Here is a 22,998-nt window from a genome sequence, read left to right on the forward strand (position 1 = left end):
AAGTTAGCTCCAAAAACAGCTGAGAAATACTTATCTTCTGTTTTTATTTGTAGAGGCTGGGAGTTGTTCTGTCTTTTCAGACATGTCTGACTCTTTATGACCCCATTTGGGGTTTTTTTGTCTCTGAGACTGGAGTGGTTTGCCACTTCCTTCACAAGCTCACTTTACAGATGAGGAAACTGAGGTAGACAAGGTTAAGGTGTCCAGAGTCACAAGTTAGTAAAAGTTAGTAAGTGACTGAGGTCAGATTTAAACTCAGATCTTCTTGATTCCAGACCCATCACTAGCCACTGCACCATCTAGATGTGGGGATTTATAGGAGTGAACTATTATTGCATAGATCAGATTTAATTAATGTGCTTTTTCAACTCTTTTTAAAAAAAATCTTTTTGTTCACCTCCCTGAAAAGAGGTGAGGGAAGAGATATATTTGGAAATGAAGGTGATACAAATAGAAAAAATGTGAACTTAAAAAAGTAAAATTTTCTTAATAAGAGAAAAGAAATCTTATTGAATCTATCACTTACATCCTGCCCCTAGCTACCAGAATTCTTAAGTTCAGATATAGTTTTCCCCAGATAAAATTTTTCTATGACATAAAACCATTAAATATATGAACCATGAACCTATATCAAATTCAATCAACATTCAAGAGGATTAAATCAATATTTATCAGAGAGAACCAGGCTCTTATGGTAGTCTTTATTCATTTTTTTCTGATCATTAAAAGTTACTGAATATTTTTGCCCATTCCAGAAAAAAAAATGATAGTGATTTTCAGCTACAGAAGTGACCTCATGATCTGTTAAAATTTTACTCAAAAATCATACCGAGGAAGTTAAAAGTCTTAAAAATTTTCTAGAAATTGAATCAATTAGTGGATTATTAATTCAATCTTTCATTAAGGGTCCACTATATACAAAAGACTGTGCCAGGATTTAAGGAGATAACAAGGATTATTTACTGTTCCTCCTTTTGGGGAATGAAGAAATACATTTTGGCCTTAACCTCTTTTCACACAAATTGACACACAAGACCCCTGGTGTTCTATGTACTCTGTCAAGGCGGTCTCAATTCTTAATGATGAAATTTTTCTAGATTTTTCTGTATATTATTCATAATATAATGAAGAAGGAGAACAGATAGGAAATTCCTTTCTGGGGTGCATTTGCTTCTTGCTGAACTCAGCTTTGCAGAGAAATTAGGTTGATTAGCCTGAGCAATCTTGATGTCACTGCCACATCCACAACGCTTCTAGTTCATTTATGACCTTAGCAATAGGTTAGGGACCCTCACTTAAATCTGCAGGCCTATGTTCTCCTAGTTATGGCAATAGGAAAGAAAGAGAGGGGTAGCTAGTTGATACAATGGCTAGAGCATATGTGTGTGTGTGTGTGTGTGTGTGTGTGTGTGAGAGAGAGAGAGAGAGAGAGAGAGAGAGAGAGAGAGATTCCAGTTTCTGAAAACTATGAAGATAAATGTTTAGCACACACTTACCTGGAACCTTCAAGGGAACTGAGAGATCAATCTGGACCACAGGTATGTGCTCAACACCAGGTGTGTCCTGATACCGCTAGAAAAGTTAAAATTTCAAAAGCATTATTATTGAAAATAAACTTGATTAAGTAAGTAGCAAATAATAACTACTTAAGAATAATATAAGAATAAAGGAAAAATGCTGCTGGTCACTAGGACATTAAGTAAGCACAGCTGACTATAATCTGTATAACCAAACCTATTATTCCCTCTACATCTGGAGTCATGGAAACTGATCATGTAACTGATCACATAAATCAGGACTTTTGTAACATTTTCCATTCACTACCCCCTTTTGCCCAAGAAATTTTTACACAATCCTGTCTTGAAGCTGAGTCAAGGTGTTTCTGTTTCTGGCAGCATTTGTGCAGGCATAGGGCAAAGTATGCACATTCTCTGTTCAGAACCAAGGCTGCAATGAAGTCACAGGCAAGTGCTGCCACAGAAACACGTGATTCATTATGCATTTGATTTTGAATAAATTTTTGGTTGTTGTGTTCAGAAACATTTTAATATTGCCAAATTTTTTGCAACCCCCACATTTACTTATGTGACCCTATGGGGAATGGGGGGGAAGGGAGGGAGAGGGAGGAGAGAGATCATAACCCAGAATTTAAGAAGCTTTGACAAATATGATCAGAAGAGGAACATTCTTTAGTAATTAAGGTCAAACCTAAAAATTTAAAAGAAACTTAAGAGAATTGACCATCATTAAGAAGGCCATCATTAAAAATGGATTTGTGGTTTAATTTGACCCAGAAAGGAAATCTGAATCAATATGATGCTAGAATGTATTGAGAGTTTTATTTAGAGAAAAGGTGACACTCACAAAAACTGACAAAAATGGGCACCACGAAGCTTTTTTTATATCCTGGACAGAGAAAGCATGCTTATTTTCAGAAAGCCTAAAGCTGTAAAATATAACTAAGTCGCAAATGGAGATCTCTATTGGAAAGAAGAAATGTAATAAGGTTGTCACATACTCCTTTGCAAAGGGACTAAATGGCCATATGGAATAATAAGAACAAAGCTTATATGATCATGTTCAGAACTAAAACTGATTTGTATTTTTGTCTCTGTGTAAGAGTGGTATAGAAAAACCTCCGATAGGACATTAAGAAGAGAAAGAAGAGATAGTGACAAAAGCTGAGGAATGCTCCAAAGCTAACTGTCTAGCTAGGGACTGAGTATGTAGAGTCTAATCAGATGCTAACTGAGGAAGCGTGAGTCAAACTGCTATTACATAGTACATTGTGGTTTTGTTACTACACTGTGCCAGAAAGGGATAAGCCCAGTGACCTAAGAGTTTAATAATTCCATCACTGTAAATATCAGAACCAAGAGACTGAGCCAACTAACATGACAAGAGGGATCTTCTGGGTCACTGTAGGTATTCTTAATTTTATCTAAATGCTACTGATAATGCTGACACAGGAATAATTGTGAAAGGTATTTGGAGCAAAGAAATATAGATTCACTATCAAGGTTTTTTGACCTCTTTTGTGTCATAGACTCCTTTGGCAGTCTGGTAAAACCTGTGGATCTTTCCTTAGGACGTTTTTAATGCAAAATAAAATATATAGGATTGAAAAGGAAACCAATTCTATTCAAATACAGTTGATAATTAAAAATAAAAAACAAAGGCCCCAAGTTAGGAATGCCAGATGTGTTTCATTTATCCCCTGAGGCCTAAAGTAGAAGTTCAGATCACTGCAGATGTGGAACCTATTACTCAGACTCTAAAGACAATATGGAAGGGACTTTCTTTTAAAGGGAAAATTATTTGAGATTATATGGAATATCAATGATTGGATATCACTACACTAAGCTATAAAACAAAAGTTACATCATTGTCAAATTGCTTCTATTCAGTAAAATTTCCTTTGGCTTTTTCCCTTAAAACATTACAAAACTTCCATCTTATTTCTATTAACTATTAAACAAGATAAGGCTACTAATTTCTTTAGAACATTTGAAAATCAAACTCAATATATATGGAAATACAGTGCTTATAAAGACAAAATATATAGGATAATATTCATTCCACTACTAAGAATTACTTTTAGCCATTGCCTCATATTCAGAAAGCATATAAAGCAAAGCAGGCTCTTACTTACCTTTTGAGGTGATGGAGAACTTTTGATATAAAATGGATTGTTGGCCTGTTCTTGTTTCCGTGCCTCCCGACGCTGAGATACAACATTAAACATAAGTAAACAAACAAATTGAAGCTCAGTTTAGGGGCAGTGTATTGTAAAGTATACCAACGGTATTTCTTGATTGATTAATTTAGATATGAATTATTATGATTAATTCAATTTTCAGTATGATGTAAGCATTATTTAAATTTAAAATTCTGGTCTTTGCTTTTTTCACAAAAGTCAGAAGAAAAATTTGAAGAGTTCAATTCAATGTAGTAAACATTTAAGAAATGCTTACATGAAGATACAGTTCTTGTGTCTGTTAATCTAATCTCTCATGGAGAGAGAGCATTATGGAAAGAATCAAAGATCTAAGCCTAGGATTGAGTTCCAGTTGTGATTTTAGTTAATCACTTCACTTTGATTACCTGTTTCCTTATCTACAGACTGTGGAATAATAATCCTGGTATAACATCCTCCACATTCTATTGCTTGAAAAGCATTAGAAAATGGACCAATTATTTCAGAAAGAGAGGTAGTTTCTCATTTATTTTAGAAAAGAAGGAAGCTGAGGCAAAATACACAAAAATAGGAAAATGTGGAAACCCTTGGCAGTCTAAATACAAAAACAGGTTTCTTGACATTACTGAAGAATGATTATCTCAATTTAATACTGGATTCATTTAGAATCCTTCAGTTTAGTCCTACTCTGTTGCTTCATGATAAATGTGAAGGTAACCATGGATTCTTGAAGGATTTGAAAAAAAAAAAAAAAGTGATAGGTATATTAAAAAAAGGCTTTAACTACAAGTCTATCAAATTCCAATCAAAGGACTGTCTATTCATCTTCTGAGCACAAGCTCAGTTTAGGATGCTAGACATAGTTTGACTTATGAGACTTTCAAATGGCCTACTCTCCATCCCTAATATTCTATCTTGTCCTGTTCCTGTGCAATGGTTGGCCTCCATACCTAGAATGCTCTCCTTCCCCACTTTCATGTCTGGGTATCTCTATTTCTTTTTTTTTTTTCCTTTTCTTTTCTTTTTTTGGCTGAGGCAATTGGGGTGACTTCCCCAGGGTAACACAAGCAGGAAGTGTTAAGTGTCTGAGGCCAGATTTGAACTCAGGTCTTCCTGACTTTAGGGCTGGTGCTCTATTCACTACACCAGTTAGCTGTCCCCTCTAGTTCTTTTCAAACCTCAAAAAGTGTTCCCTCCTCCTCCATAAGACCCTTCCTGATCACCATAATCATTAGGGTTTTTCTCACCCCCAAATTACTTTGTATGTGCTCATCTATGTACATGCTGTTTCAGTGCAGTAGAATATAAGCTCATTGACTAGCACAGTGTCTAGCATACAGTAGACACATAACAAATGTTTGCTGAATAAAAGGGATTGCTTACTTTTTGTTTTTTATTCCTAGCACTATATCTGGTAAGTAATTGGCACTTTACGAAATGCTTATAAAATAAAAGGGATATAAAAGTTAGGATTTACAAGAAGCAGAAGGAATATTCACTGGTAAAAATCAGAGATCCTAGAAGTAAATGAATTTCTTTAATCCACAATACACATTAATACTAAAAATTATGATTAATACAGTATTTACATGGAAATATCTCTACCTAAAGAAATGCCTGTTTCTGACTTCATAGCTGCCATGGGAAACTATTCATAGTAAACTAAAACCTAACAAGTGTTTTAAATTCAACTGTTAAAAAAAAAAAAAAACCCAAAAAAACCAATGTAAATTCTTGTTAGGATGGAAAGAATTGCATTTTTTAAAGATATTTTTTTTTAAAACAAAACAAGATCTTATAGCTACTCTATGATCACTTCATGTATTTATTTATAAAGAAAACAGGAAAATTATCAAAAAGGGTTTTTTTTTTTTTTTTTTGGTTTATTTCAAAGAGAAGCTAGATTCTATGGGTTTTTCACAAATAAGTTAACAGATAAAAGCAAGAAGATTCAATATTCCTTTTAGAAATAGTAACAAAATGGAACCTAAGAAGAGTGTTAAAGAAAATTACTTAATTGGTACAAGAATATAAAATTGCAGTAAATGTATTAAAAAAAATTGTTAAATTCAGAAGTATAGAACATGAACACTAAAAGTGGTCTGAGAATGCAGCTAAGTCTATCTTTTTATTTTCAAGATAGGGAAATTGATGCTTGGAGCATAGAAAGGTGGTAGTAATAGGACTCCACAGATCAAATTAGAATGGCTGCCAGCATTATCACTCTATTGGCTCTCTAAAAAAAAGTCATAGCCTTTGACCAGCAGTGCCATTAATGGGTCTACATCCCAAGGAAATAATAAAGGAGGGAAAAGGACTCACATGTGCAAAAATGTTTGTAGCAGTTCTTCTTGTGGTAATAAAGAATTGGAAAATGAGTAGATGCCCATTAATTGGGGAATGGCTGAATAAGTTGTGGTATATGAAGGTAATGGAATATTATTGTTCTATAAAAAATGATGAACAAGCTGATTTTAGAAAGATCTGGAAAAATTTGTACAAACTGATGTTGAACGAAACAAGCAGAACTAGGAAAACATTGCATACACTAACAGCAAGAATGCACAATGGTCAACTATGAAAAACTTGATTTTTCTCAGTGGCTCACTGATCCAAAGCAATCCCAATAGACTTGGTTAGAAAATGCCATATGAATAAAGAAAAAGAACTAACGAGACTGAATGTAAATCAAGGCATGCTAAGTTTACTTCTTTTTTTTTCAATCTCTCCCATGGTTTTTCCCTTTTGCTCTGATTTTTCTCTCCCAATATGATTCATAAAGCAATGTATATTAAAAATAAATAAATTTATTAGAAAAAAAGAAAGTAATTAAATGAATTGTTAAAATAAAATAATTAAACATAAGGCTATAAACAAGAATTGGGCAGCTTGCTTACCCTAGCCAATTCCTCTTCATCAATTTCAGGTTGCCGATGCTTAGAATGTCTTTGCTCTTCATCATGGAAAATAGTTTTGGGTTTTTCATCTTCAGAGTCACTATCTGAAGGAGGTTCATTGATCCATGCATCGAGGTCCAAACTAAACAAGAACAATATGATTATACAATACATAAAAATACCATATTTTAACTCTAAGGTACTATTTCTACAGCTATGAGATTGACTAATAAAAAAAAAGAAAAAGAAAATAATAAATGTTAGAGGGGATATGGGAAAACTGGGACAATAATGCACTATTGATTGAGTTTTGAACTGATTCAACCTTTCAGGAGAGCAATTTGGAACTATGCTCAAAGGGCTAAAACACTGCATACCCTTTAAAAAAATTTTTTTTTAGCTAAACCTTTTTATTTTCAAAACATATGCATGGATAATTTTCAATATTCACCCTTGCAAAATCTTGTGTTCCAATTTTTTCCCTCCCTTCCCTCTTCCTTAGATGGCAAGTAATCTATGCAAAACATGTACAATTCTTCTATACATATTTTCACAATTATGCTGCACAAGAAAAATCATATCAAAAAGGAAAAAAAATGAGAAAATGCAAGCAAACGACAACAAAAAAAGTAAAAATATTATGTTGTGATCCACCCTCAGTTCCCACAGTCCTCTCTTTAGGTGTAGAGATCATTGGAACTAGCCTGAATCATCACATTGTTGGAAAGAACCACGTCCATCAGAATTGATCATTGTGTGCATACCCTTTGATCCAGCAATAACAATACTGGGTCTGTATTCCAAAGAGATCATACAAAAGGCAAAAGTATCTATGTACATAAAAAAAAATTTTAGGAGCTCTTTTTGTGGTGGCAAAGAATTGGAAATTGAGGGGAAACCCATCAAGTAGAGAAAGGCTGAATAAGCTGTGGTATATAAATGTAATGGGATACTATTATGCTATAAGAAATGATGAGCACACTTCAGAAACACCTGGAAAGACTTACATGAACTGATGCTAAATGGGGTGAGTAGAACCAGAAAAACACTGTAATACAGTAATAACAATATTGCGTGATGATCAGCTGTGACAGACTTAGTTCTCAGCAATACAATGATCCAAGACAATTTTTTTTATTACAGCTGCTTATTTTTAAAACATAAGCATAGATAATTTTCAACATTCACCTTTGCAAAACCTTTTGTTCCAATTTTTTTTTCCTTCTCTTCCCTACTTCCTCCCCTTGCCATCTGGCAAATAATCCAATATGTTAAATATATGCAATTCTTTTATACATATTTTCACAATTATCATGGTTCACAAGAAACATGAGATCAAAAAGGAAAAAAATGAAAAAAGAAAACAAAATTCAAGCAAATAACAACAACAAAAAAGGTGAAAATACTATGTTGTGATACACACTCAATCCCCATAGTCTTCTCTTCATCACAAGGCCATTGGAACTGGTCCGAATCACCTTGCTGCTGAAAAGAGCCACATCCCAGCCCTCTTTGTAGTGGCAAGAAACTCGAAATTGAATGGTTGCCCATCAATTGGAGAATAGCTTAATAACTTATGGTATATGAATGCTATGCAATACTATTGTTCTGTAAGACACAACCAGCAGGATGATTTTAGAGGCTTGGAGAGACCTACATGAAGTGAAGCTGAGTGAAGTGAGCAGAACCAGGAGATCATTATACACGACAATAAGATTATGTGATGATCAATTCTGATGGACATGGCTCTCTTCAACAACGAGAGGATTCAAACCAGTTCCACTTGTTCAGTGATGAAGAGAGAGCCATCTATATGCAGAGAGAGAACCATGGGAACACAGTGTGGAACACAATATAGCATTCTCATTCTCTCTGCTATTATTTGCTTGCATTGTGTTTTCTTTCTCAGTTTTTCTTTTTCTTCCTTCTTGATCTGATTTTTCTTGTGCAGCAAGATAACTGTATATATATACACACACACATATATATACTTATATATATATATATATATATATATATATATACATATATATATATATATACACACATACATATACAATATACACATATACATATATTGGATTTAACATGTATTTTAACATATTTAACATGCATTCAACCACCTGCCAGCTAGGGAAGGAGTTGGGGGGGAAGGAGGGGAAAATTTGGAACAAAAGATTTTGCAAGGGTCATGAATTATAATGTTAAGTACAAAGCATATGCTTTGTAAATAGACAAACAAACAAATAAATGAATGAATAAAAGAAAGAAAAAAAAAAAGAAAGAAGAAACATCAGAATTGATCATCATACAATCTTATTGCTATATACAACATTCTCCCGGTTTTACTCATTTCTTTTTTTTGGCTGAGGCGATTGGGGTTAAGTAACTTTGTCCAAAGTCATACAACTAGGAAGTGTTAAATGTCTGAAGCCAGATTGAATTTGCTTAGTTTCACTTAATTCATATAAGTCTTTCCAGGACGCTCTGAAATCATCCTGCTGGTTATTTCTTACAGAACAATAATATTCCATAATATTAATATACCATAACTTGTTCAGCCATTCTCTAATTGATGGGCATCCACTCAGTTTCTTGTCACTACCAAAATGCCACTACAAACATTTTTGCTCATTTGGGTCCTTTTCCCTTTTTTATGATCTCTTTGGGATACAGACCCAATAGAGAAACTGCTGGATCAAAGGGTATGCAAAGTTTGATAGCTTTTCGGGTATAGTTCCAAAGTGCTCTCCAGAATGGTTGGATCAGTTCACAACTCCACCAACAATGTATTAGTGTCCTAGATTTCCCAGATCTTCTCTAACATTCATCATTATCTTTTTCTGTCATCTTGGCCAATCTGAGAATGTGTAGTGGTATCTCAGAGTTGTTATAATTTGATCCAAGACAATTCAAAAGACTTGTGATGGAAAAATCCCATCCATATTCAGAGAAAGAACTATGGAGTCTGAAAGCAGATCGATGGATATTATTTTCACTTAAAAAACATTTTTTTTGTTTTTTCTTTCTCTTTGTTCTGATTCTTCTTTCAAAACATGGAAATATGTTTAATATGACTGTATAGCCTATATCAGATTGCTTGCTGTTTTGGAGGAAAAAGTGGTAAGGGAGGAAGGGGAAAAAAATGTGGAACTCAAAATTTTACAAAAATGAATGTTGAAAACTATCTTTACATGTAATTGGGGAAAAATACTAATAAGATTTAAAAATGTTTTTCTGATGTCTTGAGTATTTTTAAATATCTTAACACAAGAAATACTTTGTTCACTCAAAAAAGATCCCAATATTCTGACAAGTCCAATAAAGAGAACCACTTCCTTTTTTACCTTCTTGTTAAATAACAGAGATGGGTTTTCCAAAATTGAGGTTGTGAATTACTATTCTGTATGCTCTGACCAGTTGGTGAGATCAGTTTAGGTTAGGAATAATCATAGAAGCAATATTATCACAAATGCCAAATTACTGCTTTCAAGGGAATCCAGGGATACACTTTGAGCCTGGATAAAGCAGGCTTACCCCTCTGGGATAGGAACCTTCTTCTGAGCTTTGGGAGCCACAGGATTCAATTCCCCAGCAAATAGGGCAATCACTTCTTCTGCTACTGGTACTTCCTTTGTTTGTAGTTTCTGAATATACTTAATCAACTGCAATATGCAAGATGCCTAGAAAATAACCACATTATTATAAGGAAGTTGCCAAAACATTTATATATTTGTTGAGAAGATGTCTATAGACAACTACAACCACCCTATAGCATTCATTATTTTGCTCTCATACCAGAAAAAATAATAAAAATGCGAAAAAAAATTTTCTACCTGAAGACCTACAGCAAAGACTCTTTGGAGAAGAGAGTACAAAACTCATCATTACACTATTTGCTTCAAAAGGAATATACACACACATATAAAAATATGCACATATACACACAAATTTATAACTACATATTTACCAATTATATGTACATAAAATTATATGCGTATATATTCCATATATATGCATATATACATATATATACATATATATCTATATATATATATATATATATATTCACTACTATATATATGGATACAACACAATATACTACTTACACACACAGTGCATTTGTGTGTGTGGGGTATCTGGTGAGAAAGAAGTTCCCATACACTGAGAAATAAGGTCTGGAATGACTTGGAGCTCTCTCAAGTTTTTTTCCAGTCTCAAACAAGATGACACATATGTTCTTTGTAAAGCTTTTCTTGATACCCTCTAGTTGTTAATATTTGATCCCACCTGAAATACCAAAAGGCACTTGATTTTTTCCCCAATCTCTCCTTTGTCTCCTTTATTTCACACTCTATATTTTGCCTCTTAATTCAGGAGGTGAAATCTGGATAAAGATTTTCACATGCACAAAAATGATCCTGATAGGAACTACCCATTAAACAACAAAAAATTATACCAGATGACTCCCATGTAGCAGGCACTGTGCTAGTAAGTACTAGGGATACAAAAACCAAAGTGAGATACTCCCTGCCCTCAAGGAGCTCCCATAATACTAGGAGATCAAATACATTCCCAGATAAGTAAAAACTACATAAACCAGATAAATGCATAGTTATATGTAGGAACAGCTAGGGTAAGCACTCTGAAGGAAAGCTCTCTGGGAAAGAGAAAGTCATAGGGTATGAAAGAAACCTAGGGGATGCAAAGTTATCAATAAAAAATTATTTTTAAAAATAGAGAAAGGAGGGAGAAAGACAGGAAGGATGATAAATGGCTGCAATTAGGATCTTGAACCAAAAGACATAATATGAGTTTAGGAAAATAGCCTCCAAGCCAGGTAGAGGTACAGTATAGTAGTAATAAAAAATTGTTAAATAACCAGACAAATGTTAGAATACTTCTTTTTTAAATTTTTGATTTTTTTTAACACTTTGTCACTTCCTAATAACCATGCTTCAGCCATTGTAACATAGATGTAAATAAAAAAGGCAAAAACAAAACAACCACCCCAACACATCTATCATGTCTGCCATATATAGAAATGGATTCCATTCACATGGTATATAGCCTATATCAAGAGGAAGAAAATATTTCATCATAAATCATCTGTAATCAAGAAGTATCATCACATTAATATAAATTCTGATATCTTTTAGAATTGTTTCTGCAAAAATAAAAGCAGTTGATAATTCATTGAATTGTCTTAATTTCACTTTTTTTTTTTTTTTTTTTTAATTAGAAGGAAAAGAGAGGAACCTGTAATTCTAGAACAGAGCTTCACTAACAAGAAAAGTCTGGTTGCTTGGAAAGATCACTCTTCTTTTAGAGTCTGTGATAAGAGAAGAGAGGAAAGACAGACAAAATAAAGATTTAAAAAAATATATAAGAAATACCTAAATGAAAACTCCTAGAAAATAGGAAGAAAAAATAATGCCAGTGATAAAGAAAAAATTTAAGTACCAAAGACCTACAATAAGAACTACACCTCATATAGCAGACTCAACTATAAAGGAGCACAGAGATAGGAATATAATATTTGATAAGGCAGAGGAGACATACAGGCCTGCAAAAATAACTTACTTAGAAAACTGAATATAATTCTACAGAGGAAAAATGAAATAAAGGGCTTCCAAGTCTTCTGGATATAAAGAACAGAGTTAAATAAATTATTTGACATTCAAATGCAGGAATTAAGAGAAACACAAAAAGCTAAATAAGAATGAACAATCATAGATTAAACAAGATTAAACTGCTAATATTTAAATATAAGATGACAGATATAGCCCCTTCTGGATGCTATTGTCATTAAGGATTATAAAGAGTTTAATTTGGCAAGGAGGTGGTTTAGTGAACAAACCTCTAAGCTTGGAGTTAGGAAGACCTGAGTTCAAATTTTGCCTCAGACATGTACTAGCTGTTTGACCCTGGTCAAGTTACTTAACTCTCTAGCATGTTTTCCAAGAAAACCTCATGGATGGTATGGTCTACAAGGTCATAAGAAAAACTGAACACAAATAAAAGAATGTGCATCAATTAGACAAAAGTCCTGAATTAGTTCCTTTGGATTTTGATGATTTTAAAAGAAAAATGGAGGAGGGAATGGAAGAATAATATACTAGGAGAGAATGCAAAGCAAGAATAGGAAACCAGTCTTCACAAATAGAAGTCTATACAAACAAGAAAGGGAAGAAGATGGAGGATATTTGAACCTCCATCTTATCTGAACTAGTTAAAAGAGAGAATGCGTGCATGCACATATATACATACATTCACAAATATATTTCACTCAACAGGGAAATAGGAAGGAAACAAAATGAGGGAAAAGGAGATAGAGAATAAGAGATAAAGATAGATGAAGGAAGATATTAATCCGAAATAAAACTAATTCTAAGAAAACACAAAAACATTTATACTTCTTTTTGAAGTGGCAAATCTAAAATAATCTGAGGGGGTGTCCATCAACTGGTGATTCGCTGAACAAGTTATGGCACATATATGTGATAAAATACTATTGTGCTAAAGAAATAATGAAGGGGGGTGGTTTCAGGAAAACTTGGAGAACCTGTACATAGAGAAGTGAACTGGATAAGAAAAGGATTTATAATGATAAAGAAAGAACTCTGAAATACTTAGGAATTCTGATTATGGAATTGTGATTAGTAATTAAGCTGATTTGGGGTTGTCTTTTAGAGACAGATGTATTTGTATATCTTTACACACACACCCCCTTTTCTTTTTGAACATAGCCAAAGTGAAAATATGTTTTGCTTGACTAAGCATGTTTGTAAATAGGGTTTTGCTTTTCTTTTGTTCTCAAGTAGGTGGCAGGATTGGGATGGATGGGAAAGAAGGAAGATTTTTGCTGCCTTGGAAAAAAAAATTAGTGTTATAAAGAGATTTTAAAATGAAGTAAAAGGTATAGAAGAAACATTATCAAGTAGTTTAAAAGAGAAAATGGCAAATCTTACCCAAGAAATGAACTCCTTAAAAATTAGATTAAAAAGAAATCAATGATTCCTTCCATGACAAGGTGAGAAATAATAGCATAAAATTAAAATACTATATGTAAAAAAAAGAGAAAACCTAAGATATCTGATCTAAAAAAAAGTGATCTGTCAAACAGATCAAGGGAGATAATTTAAGAATCAGTGAATTTTTTGAAAACAATGATTTTAAAGGGTAACTAGAAGCCAGTGGAAAGAGCGGGAGTTAGGAGGACCTGAGTACAAATTAGACCTCAGACACTGAACACTTACTAGCTGTGTAACTCTGGACAACTCACTTAATCCAAACTGCCTCACAAAAAGAAAGAAAAAAAGAAAAACAGTGATTTAAAATGTGGACACCATATTTCAAGAATTTCAACAATTCATAAATAAAATAGGACCAGAATAAGAAACAAACTTACCAGATCCCAAAAGAAAAAGTCCCATGAATATCATTCAAAATCCAGAGCTATCAGATTTAAAAAACAAACAAGCAAAGGAACTTCACATAGCCAGAAGGTAGTTCAAGTAGCAGGGACCATAATCAGGATCCCACAAGATCTGATGACTTCTACTAAAAATCAAAAGATCTTGTAATGCAACATTTTCAAAAGTCACAGGCTTATTAATAAAAAATAATTTAACTTGTGAAGTTAAATATAATCTTTCAGGGCAAAAAAAAAATTGACCTTAAGTAAAATAGAGTATTTTGGATATGAAGTATAGGAACTTCAAAATAGAGAGATGAATCGAGAGAAATCTAGAAAGTTAAATTTAAGTAATTGTAAGAAGCTGTTTGATGATGTAGTGCTAACATTTTAACTTGTCTAGTGTGCATGAGAAGCAACGTTAGAAACAATGTAACGATAAAACCATATCTCAAGGTGAAATAAGAAACCCACTTCCTGACAGAGACACAAGATACAGAGAGATATACATTTATGGACAATGGAAGACACTATGAATTTTTTTTTTTTTTGCACTTGACTATGCTTCCTTGTTAGAAAGTTTCTTTTCTTCTCTTGGTTTTTAACTGAGGTGGCAAGGGTAGGTGGGTGATAGTAATAGTGATACAAAAAAAAAAAAAAGGTCAAGTGGAGAAGACTGCAACATTTTAAAAGACAACACAAGAAAACATAAGGTCAAAAGAAAGCAGACAAGACAGTTTTTAAAGTAACTACTAGATTTTTAAAAAAATCTAGGTGTTAAATTTTAAAATTTTTTAAAAAGTAAATTAAAGGCAATAAAATGTTTTAGACTTTTTAAAGGTTAAACTGGGGGAAAAATGGGAGAAACAAAGAAAGACTAGGAGACTGTTCAAGGGAGATGGTAACAACAATAACATAATTAATCCATTATTTTTTGTTTGCTTTTTTTTTTTTCTGCCAAAGAAAAATTATTTGGTTAGAAAGATTTGAACAAAATGGCTAATGGCATATTGATATACTTAAGATAATACTTCATGAGTTCAAATTATCAAATTTAAGTGAACTACATTCCAAGGTATTAAAAGAAGGGTGTGATTCCCAGAGAAGGAACACTGGGAATTGAATGTAAAATATTAGCACTACTACTGTCTATCTACCCAGGTTATTTATACCTTCGGAATCCAATACTTAACGTGCAACAAGAAAATTGGATTTACACACATATATTATATCTAGGTTATACTGTAACACATGTAAAATGTATGAGATTGCCTGTCATCTAGGGGAAAGAGTAGAGGGAGGGAGGGGAAAATCTGGAAAAATGAATACAAGGGATAATAGTATTTAAAAAAAATTACTCATGCTTATATACTGTCAAAAAATGTATAATTATAAAATTAATAAAATAAAAAAAAGAAGGGTGTGATTAATGAGCACTACTATCAGTGTTCCTTAAAATAATGTAGTGAAAAGGAGATATACTATAGCCCAGAGGAAGGTAAATGTTTCACATTTTTTTAAAAAAGGAAAAATAATGAAAGTCTGCAAACTATACAGTCTAATAAACATGATTTTTATTCTTGGCAAAATTCTGAAAATTTTTAAAAAGAACATCTAAATTAAAATTGAAATTAGAAAACAAATAATAAAAAAATCAATATGGATTACCTTACAACAGATTATACCAGATTAATCTGGTTGTGTATGAAGCTAGATCATTACAAGAATGCTGTAGGTATCTCATTTATGTAAATTTCAGCAAAATATTAAACAAAAACTCTTATGCTCTTATAGACAAGATTCCACCTTTTTACGTTCATGTATGGCCTACCAAGGATACCACTCAACTCCTCATCTTTCCCCTGTCTAACTCCTTTTATGTGTCATCTTCCTCCAATATAATATAAGGTCCTTCATAGAAAGAACTTTTATTTTGGGGGGCTCATTGCCCCTACTTTTTGCACATTATGTGGCACATACTAGCACTTAAAAAAATCGAATTCCTTCCTTCCTTTTTTCTTTTGTTCTCATTCTCCCTCCCCACAAGATATAAAATTAGGAGGAATAGCTAATACACTGTCTAAAGGTATTAAGTTCCAAAAAAATGTTGTCAGACTAGAACCTCAGACTGAATCTAGTAAATAGAAATTTAATGCATATTATAAATATTACACTTCGACCCAAAAACACCTTTGCATGTATAAGAGGGAGGCAATTTCTCTGAAAAGGACTTGAGGCTCTCAATAGGCAAATGGTTTGAAAAAAGTGAACAGAATTTACAAGACAGACAAAATTACCAAGTAAGGTTCTAATGATAGTGACAGTGCCACAGTCTAGCAGCACAGGACTAATGCAATGATAATGCCACTGCATTTTACTCTGGTCTGACAATATCTGCAGCCTTTTGGTCAGTTTTGATGTCACATTCTAGGAAGGACATTTATAAACTGTAGAAAATGACAATGAAAGGTGCTCTGAAATATGACATAGCTTTGTTGAAAGGGGAATTAGACTTGTTTTGCTTATTAACTTCGCAATAATTAAAACTATCCAAAAATAAAATGGGTTGCTGAAAGTCTTTAAGCAAAAGCCAGTTGGTAAGTACTTTTTGTGGTGGCAAGGCATTGGAAATTGAGTGATACCCATCAAATCAGGAATGGCTGAAAAAGCTGTGGCATATGAATGAAATAGAATACTATTGTTCTATAAGAAATGACGAGCAGACTGATTTCAGAAAATCCTGGAAAGCCTTAAATGAACTGATGCTGAGTGAAGTGAGCACAACCAGGAGAACATTACACACAATAAAAGCAAGATTGTGTGATGATGAACTTAAATTCTCCTCCTAAATATAGGAATCCAAGACAACTACAATAAACTTGGGATGGAAATACCATCTGCAAATAAGAAAAGAACTATGAAGACTGAATGTACATCAAAGCATACAATTTTCACTTTTTTTCCTTTCTTGTATTTTTTCCCTTTTGTTCTGATTATTCTTTTACAATATGACTAATATAGAAATATGTTTAATATTACTGTATATATATATATACAGTATATTCATGTGCCTATATCAGATTGCTTACTATCCTTAGAGGGAGGAGAGAGAAGGAAGGGAGGGAAGAAAAAATGTGGAAATCAAAATTTACAAAACTTAATGTTGAAAAGGATGGTAGGAGTCAGTATTAAAGTGTTCTTTTCCATAAAATTCCTTCAAATAAATGTAGAAAATGTACCAGACAAAATTCTAATAAGAAACTCTAGAAAAAGTCATAGTGAATCATTTGTCTAGCATAGAAAAAGAGGCCTTACAAACACTGGGGATAGGATCATACCAGGAATATGCTATACAGAGAACACTAGTACTTAGGGAAAGGCTGTAAGCCAAGAAGAAAGACCCCAAATTCACACCACAGAACCCACCAGATCCACACTGGGATGTTGTGGAGGAGGCCAGGTGAACTATCAGCTCTGTTGCATGCCTACACAGGCAACTGAGAAGGAGATCTGTGTTTAATTAACACTGAAGTAAGGGAGGCCCTGGGCCTGCAGCAGTAGCAGTAGCAGTTGGTAGCAGCAGTGGAGATGGTGTGGCTTAGGCCTCATAAGTGAAGTAAGATCTCATTCCCAATATCTAGCCCAGCCTGAAAAGGAATAATCAGAGCAGGAAACCCATTCCAAAGGAGAGCCTACAATTCTGCAGCTCCAAAACAACAGAGCTTTCCAGCTAGCTGAAAAGGAGTCCAACAGTCATTTACTCTTGCATAGACCAAAACCCACTTCAGGGACTTGCAGAGCTCAGACATAGGGAGCCAGCAATACTCTGGCCTCAATCATGGGAACACTGAAAGTCAATAGATCCTCAGTTTGTCTGATAACACTCAATGCTGCAAGAAAGCAGAAAAGGACCAGCTAGAAGTTTTGCAGAACTTAGCACTGTCAAGTTCAAAATTGGGAAATAGGCTGGAAGAATGAACAAGCCAAAAAAAAAAAAAAAAAAAAAAAGAAAGGGGGGGCGGGGAAAGAAGAGGAAGAGAAGAGCAAGGAAAAAAAAAATTTAGACATTAATGTAATAAATGAGCAAGAGACAAGTCTAGATAGAGTGGTAGATAGAGCACCAGCCCTGGAGTCAAGAAGACTTGAGTTCAAATCCAGGCTCAGACACTTGATACTTACTAGCTGTCACTTAATGGGCATGTCACTTAATTCCAATTACCATACACAAACATACACAGGAATAAACAAAAAATGAAAGTAGTAGTTAAAAAGCAATTACAGATCTATTATATGGTATTCAGAAAATCTTTTGAAGAGCAAATATTTGAAAATACATAGGTATTTGGCTTTTAATTTAAAATGAAATACAAAGGGAAGGAAAGGGAAAGGGCAGCTTTAGTTCCTTTACCCTCTCTTGAACTTCCAAATCAGCACTCTGTACAAACTGAGGAAGCCGATCAATCATCAGCTGGGTGATCTCCTGGGCTGCATCTTTTTCCTCACTTTGCTCCTTCTGCTGTAGAATGGATGCATATAACTTCACCATATTCTGCACATATACTGCTTGGATGTGACCTGGTAAGGTGGTGACTTTAGGTCTCAGCATGGCTTCTAGAGTCTGATGAGGCTCCTGAAGGTGCCTAAAATGATAAGAGAAAGTCTGCCGATTAAAATTCCATTGTTGTAGAAATTTGGTTTTCTTTATCTGTGATACTTGAATTGCATAGAATTGGGTACTTCAATGGCTTATACTTTCATTAGTAAAGGTCCTCCTTTCTCCAAGACAATAAGTTACTATAGGTGAAAAAAAATTCCCTAAGTCTCCATGTCATGATGAGTTTCTACATCAGCTAGGCTGGTCTACCATGAAGTGTAGTAGAAGTCTAATGAGATTGGAAATAGGTTGATGTCAGGTTGGGCAGAAACAGAGAAGCTAATATTTGGTGCTACAGGCAATAGGAAACCTTTGGAGCTGATTGAGGAGCTGAATCACATGATTAGATCTGTACTTAAGGAAAATTACTCTGGCAGTAATGTGTAGGAGGGACTAAAGTGGGTAGAGACTTGACGAAGGGAGAATAATTTAGAAAGCTGATACAATAATCTGGGTGAGAAGTGATGGGCTGGGTGGGTGGAAATGAACTAAATTGGTAGCTATATGAAGGAAGAGAAGGGGGAAGAGGCGAGAGGTGTGGGAAAGATAGTAGCAAGATTGGCACCTTAGGAGCTGTAGGATGAAGGAGAAGGAGGAGCCCAGGAAACATGGTGATTACAAACCTGAAACACTGGAAGGATGGTAGTTTCTTCAAAAGAATTAAAGAAATTTGGAAGAAAGAATAGTTTAGAAAAAAAGATAATGAGTTTAGTTTTGAACAAGCTGAATTTATAATGTCTATGAGACATCAAGCTGGAAATCTCCAATAGGCATTTGATGAAGTGGGATTGAAGTGTATAGGATATGCCAGGGCTAGAGATATAGATTTGGAGCCATCTGACTAGAGACAAACTCCTGGAAGCTGATATGTTATAAAGAGAGATTTCAGAGGGAGAAGTTCTAGCAGTAGATATGAGAAAAAGGGATATGGCCCTTTAAGACAAGGAGTCAATTTGGAACTCTGTACTTGAACTGAAGAAGAAAATTTCCAAAACTTTAAGCAAAGCTGTGATCAGAAACTAGAAATGAGTATTTTTCCTTAAAACACAACTTCCCTTTTAAATAACTGACTTACTCAGAGAATTCTCCACAGATCCAGGCTGCAGCATAAAGCACTTCACAGATTCCATTCCTTTGGGTATTACTGGCTATCAAGTGAGCATTGTCCAAAAGCATGGCCATCTGGGAAACAGCAAATTTCCGAATGGCTTTAACTCGGATGGCGACATCCAGCATCTGGGCAGCAATGAGGTGACCATGGCGCGTTCCTTCCAATCGAGTAAGTTCTACCAGAATGCTTATGTACCTATGGAGACAGAGGGGACCACGGAGTCTAAGTTCTCCAACAACACATGAGAGATTTTTGAAAAGTCTAAATAAGAAAAATCAGGAAACTGACCATTCAAAGTTGGTGATATATTGGTAGTTGGCCTGACTACATATATCAATGATTTTGGTCAGCAGCTCATCCCTATAAGTTGTCCCTTCTGCTTTGTCCACATGAATCATCAGCTTCTTCACAATCTCCATTAAGTTCTTCTTTGACACCTGTGGAAAGAGAACATATCAACTGCTAGCACTTCCATTAAGAATCTACTAAGTATTTGGATTCCCTGAAAGCACTGGCTAAGTTAAATTATCTTTAAAAATCACTCAGGTAGAGGGAAGATTTACCATGTGAAGTCAACTTTTATATTGTTTTGCTTTAATAGAATGTTTATATTTAAGTCTAATGAGAAAAAGATATTTATGGCAGAAAAGCATTTGAATTATAGGTTTTAAGAATCTTATTTTTATTAGTATCCTTTGTTTCTATATCACATTTATTTCTGAATATCTCATCTCCTTCCCTACACAGCCATCTCTCATATATTTTAATAAAGATTTTTTAAAAAGAAAAACTTGGTTTTATACAATTAACCACCAATACAGCAACTATGTGAAAATAAGGGCAATAGTTTTCTATTATTTTTCAATATTTTAAAGACAGAAAAATAAGGATAGAGTACTTTGTATTATTTGCTATATTTAAAAGCCTTTCTAAGTGACAAAATATGCCATAAAATGATACAATTCTTCAGAAGTTTACCTGAAGTTTTAGGAAAATTCTCAATTTTTAAAGTTATCATTCTTCAAATAACTTGAAAATACTGAATTCACAAAGAAAAGCAGATAATATATGGAACATAGGAAATGTGTGACAGGAAAAACCTGGCACATATTGGACCCACACATTAAGAGGTAATTTGGTAGCTATATAAGGATTATAGGTTAATTCAAAAAACTGAAAGAAGATGATATACCTACCATTCCATATAGAAGATCTAATGCTCTCAGTCGAATAGATTCATCCTTATCATCCAAACACTGGAGAATGAGATCTTTGTGGGACTGAACAGACTTAGGATGAGTTTTCAGGATTTTGGACATAGCAAGCAATCCTAAATACTTTACTAGTAAAAAAAAAAATAATAATAAAAAAGGCACAAAATAATTTCTGTTATTTGTATGCACAAATGTACTAAGCACTATAAAGAGGAAATAAAACATAGTTTTTAACTTACAGAATCTCACAAGCTAAAATACGCAGTTTTGTGTACAGTTATAATTAAGATACATATTATAAAGTAACAGCATCCTACTTCACAAACATATAGGGGCTTTCAATGTACAAGGTATCACCATGGGGATAAACATAAAGAGAAAATGAAAAACAACAACATGCTAATGACTAACCTTATCAAGTCAATGTAAAGCAAGATTGTAAAGCTCAGGTGTAAAGTTCAAAGAAGCAAGAGCCATTGTACTCACCTCTGGGAAGCAGATAAGGTACTGTGTCCTCAAGGAGCTTACCATTTAGCATAGTAAAGAAGACTCATATATAAATATTGCCTTGTTCTACATTAAAGTTGTACTCAAATGCTTCACTATGGCAGAAGTGAACCTGAATTCTTTAGGTCCATGTTGATATCATAAAAGTTCTGGAAAGTTCTACCATATTGAAGAGCTCTGAAGATGATCCTAAAGAGATTGTATATCTGTCCAAGGCCAGACTGGTTAAATAGGGAGAAATTTACCAATACTAGCTGGCCACTAAGTGATGAACTTAATGGACATTCCTCATCTCAAGCCCAAGTATAATAACTCTCACTTCTGCATAATTTCCCTTAATTCCTGCAATGAATGTGTAGGGTTGGCAAAAAAAGAGCCAGAATTTCTAGACCACCTATAAATTATTGATATTCTAAATGTCATTCCAATGACTAACTCAAATTAATGCTCAAAGAATTAAAGCAAATCAGTATGAATCTTCTTGTTATAAATAAAACCATAAGGTATAACAATACTTTTACTAAACGAAAGTACTGTTCAACATTTGTCTTAGGAAAAGCAAACAAAGGAGTTGAGGGTTAATTTTATCATAGCATCAGCCTCTTTTGATCCTTTTCATTATGATGAGAAAAGCTAAAGAAAAATCACAAAATAGCTCAGAATCCAAATAAATTTATGCTGTATCATTTCAATTGGGCTCTTGCCTCATATTTCAGAGAAAATTTGAGACAATTTGCTGAGTTTCCATCTCTCATATCATTCAGATGCTTTCCATCACTATTTCCTTCTTTAATCCTATCACACAAAGCAAGTACCCTTGCCCCTGCCAAGGTAAACACCTCCATATGCTTACATGAACCCATTCCACCATTTCTTCTCCATCAGATTTCCCCTTCTGATCTTCAATTGCTTCCTATCTACTGCTGTTTCCTATTGATTAAAAACATGTCCATTTCTCTCCATCCTCAAAAACTCTCACTTGATCCTTGCATTCTGGCTAACTTTTGTCCCTTTAACACTCTTCCTTTTTGTCACTAAATTCTCTATTATAGATGTCCTCCACTTTCTTTTCTCTCAACCTCATCTTCTTACTTCTTTGTAATCTAGCTTCATCATTTAATTTACACTGTTCTCTTCAAAACAATTAACAATCTCTTAATTGTCATTATAATGGCATTAATTGCCATTAATTACTTGTTAATATATTGGTCTTTTCCCAATCTTCATCCCTCTTGACTTCTCTGCAGCCTCTGACACTGTGCATTACTTCCTTCTCCTGGACATCCTCTTTTTCTGTTTTCCAGGTCTTGCTCTCTTGATTTCATGCTTAGCTATTTGACTTCTGTTTCTCTATATATTTTGTAGACCTTTATCTAAGTCAAACCCATTAAATGTGGAGGCCCCTCAAGGCCCTGCCCTCTTTTCCCTCTAGTGATGAAATCTTAATGATTCCATTCACTCCCACAGTTTCAATGATCATTTCATTTTGAGTGACATTCAG

The 22,998-nt window shown here is 34.0% G+C and overlaps 1 protein-coding gene across 1 annotated transcript in view; it reads right to left on the minus strand.

Moving 5' to 3' along the window:
* The window catches only part of AP3D1 (adaptor related protein complex 3 subunit delta 1), a 145,185-nt gene that overhangs the window by 26,067 nt on the left and 96,120 nt on the right, over positions 1–22,998 (minus strand). The window contains exons 12-19 of the mRNA XM_074303843.1: positions 20,973–21,118; positions 20,065–20,213; positions 19,741–19,971; positions 18,420–18,651; positions 10,132–10,277; positions 6,595–6,736; positions 3,653–3,724; positions 1,497–1,572 (exon numbers count right to left, since the gene is read on the minus strand). Of these exons, the coding sequence (XP_074159944.1) occupies positions 1,497–1,572; positions 3,653–3,724; positions 6,595–6,736; positions 10,132–10,277; positions 18,420–18,651; positions 19,741–19,971; positions 20,065–20,213; positions 20,973–21,118 (1,194 nt within the window). The remainder of the gene's footprint in view (positions 1–1,496; positions 1,573–3,652; positions 3,725–6,594; positions 6,737–10,131; positions 10,278–18,419; positions 18,652–19,740; positions 19,972–20,064; positions 20,214–20,972; positions 21,119–22,998) is intronic.

Source organism: Sminthopsis crassicaudata, chromosome 1 (assembly GCF_048593235.1).
Source record: "Sminthopsis crassicaudata isolate SCR6 chromosome 1, ASM4859323v1, whole genome shotgun sequence".
Lineage (NCBI taxonomy): Eukaryota > Metazoa > Chordata > Mammalia > Dasyuromorphia > Dasyuridae > Sminthopsis > Sminthopsis crassicaudata.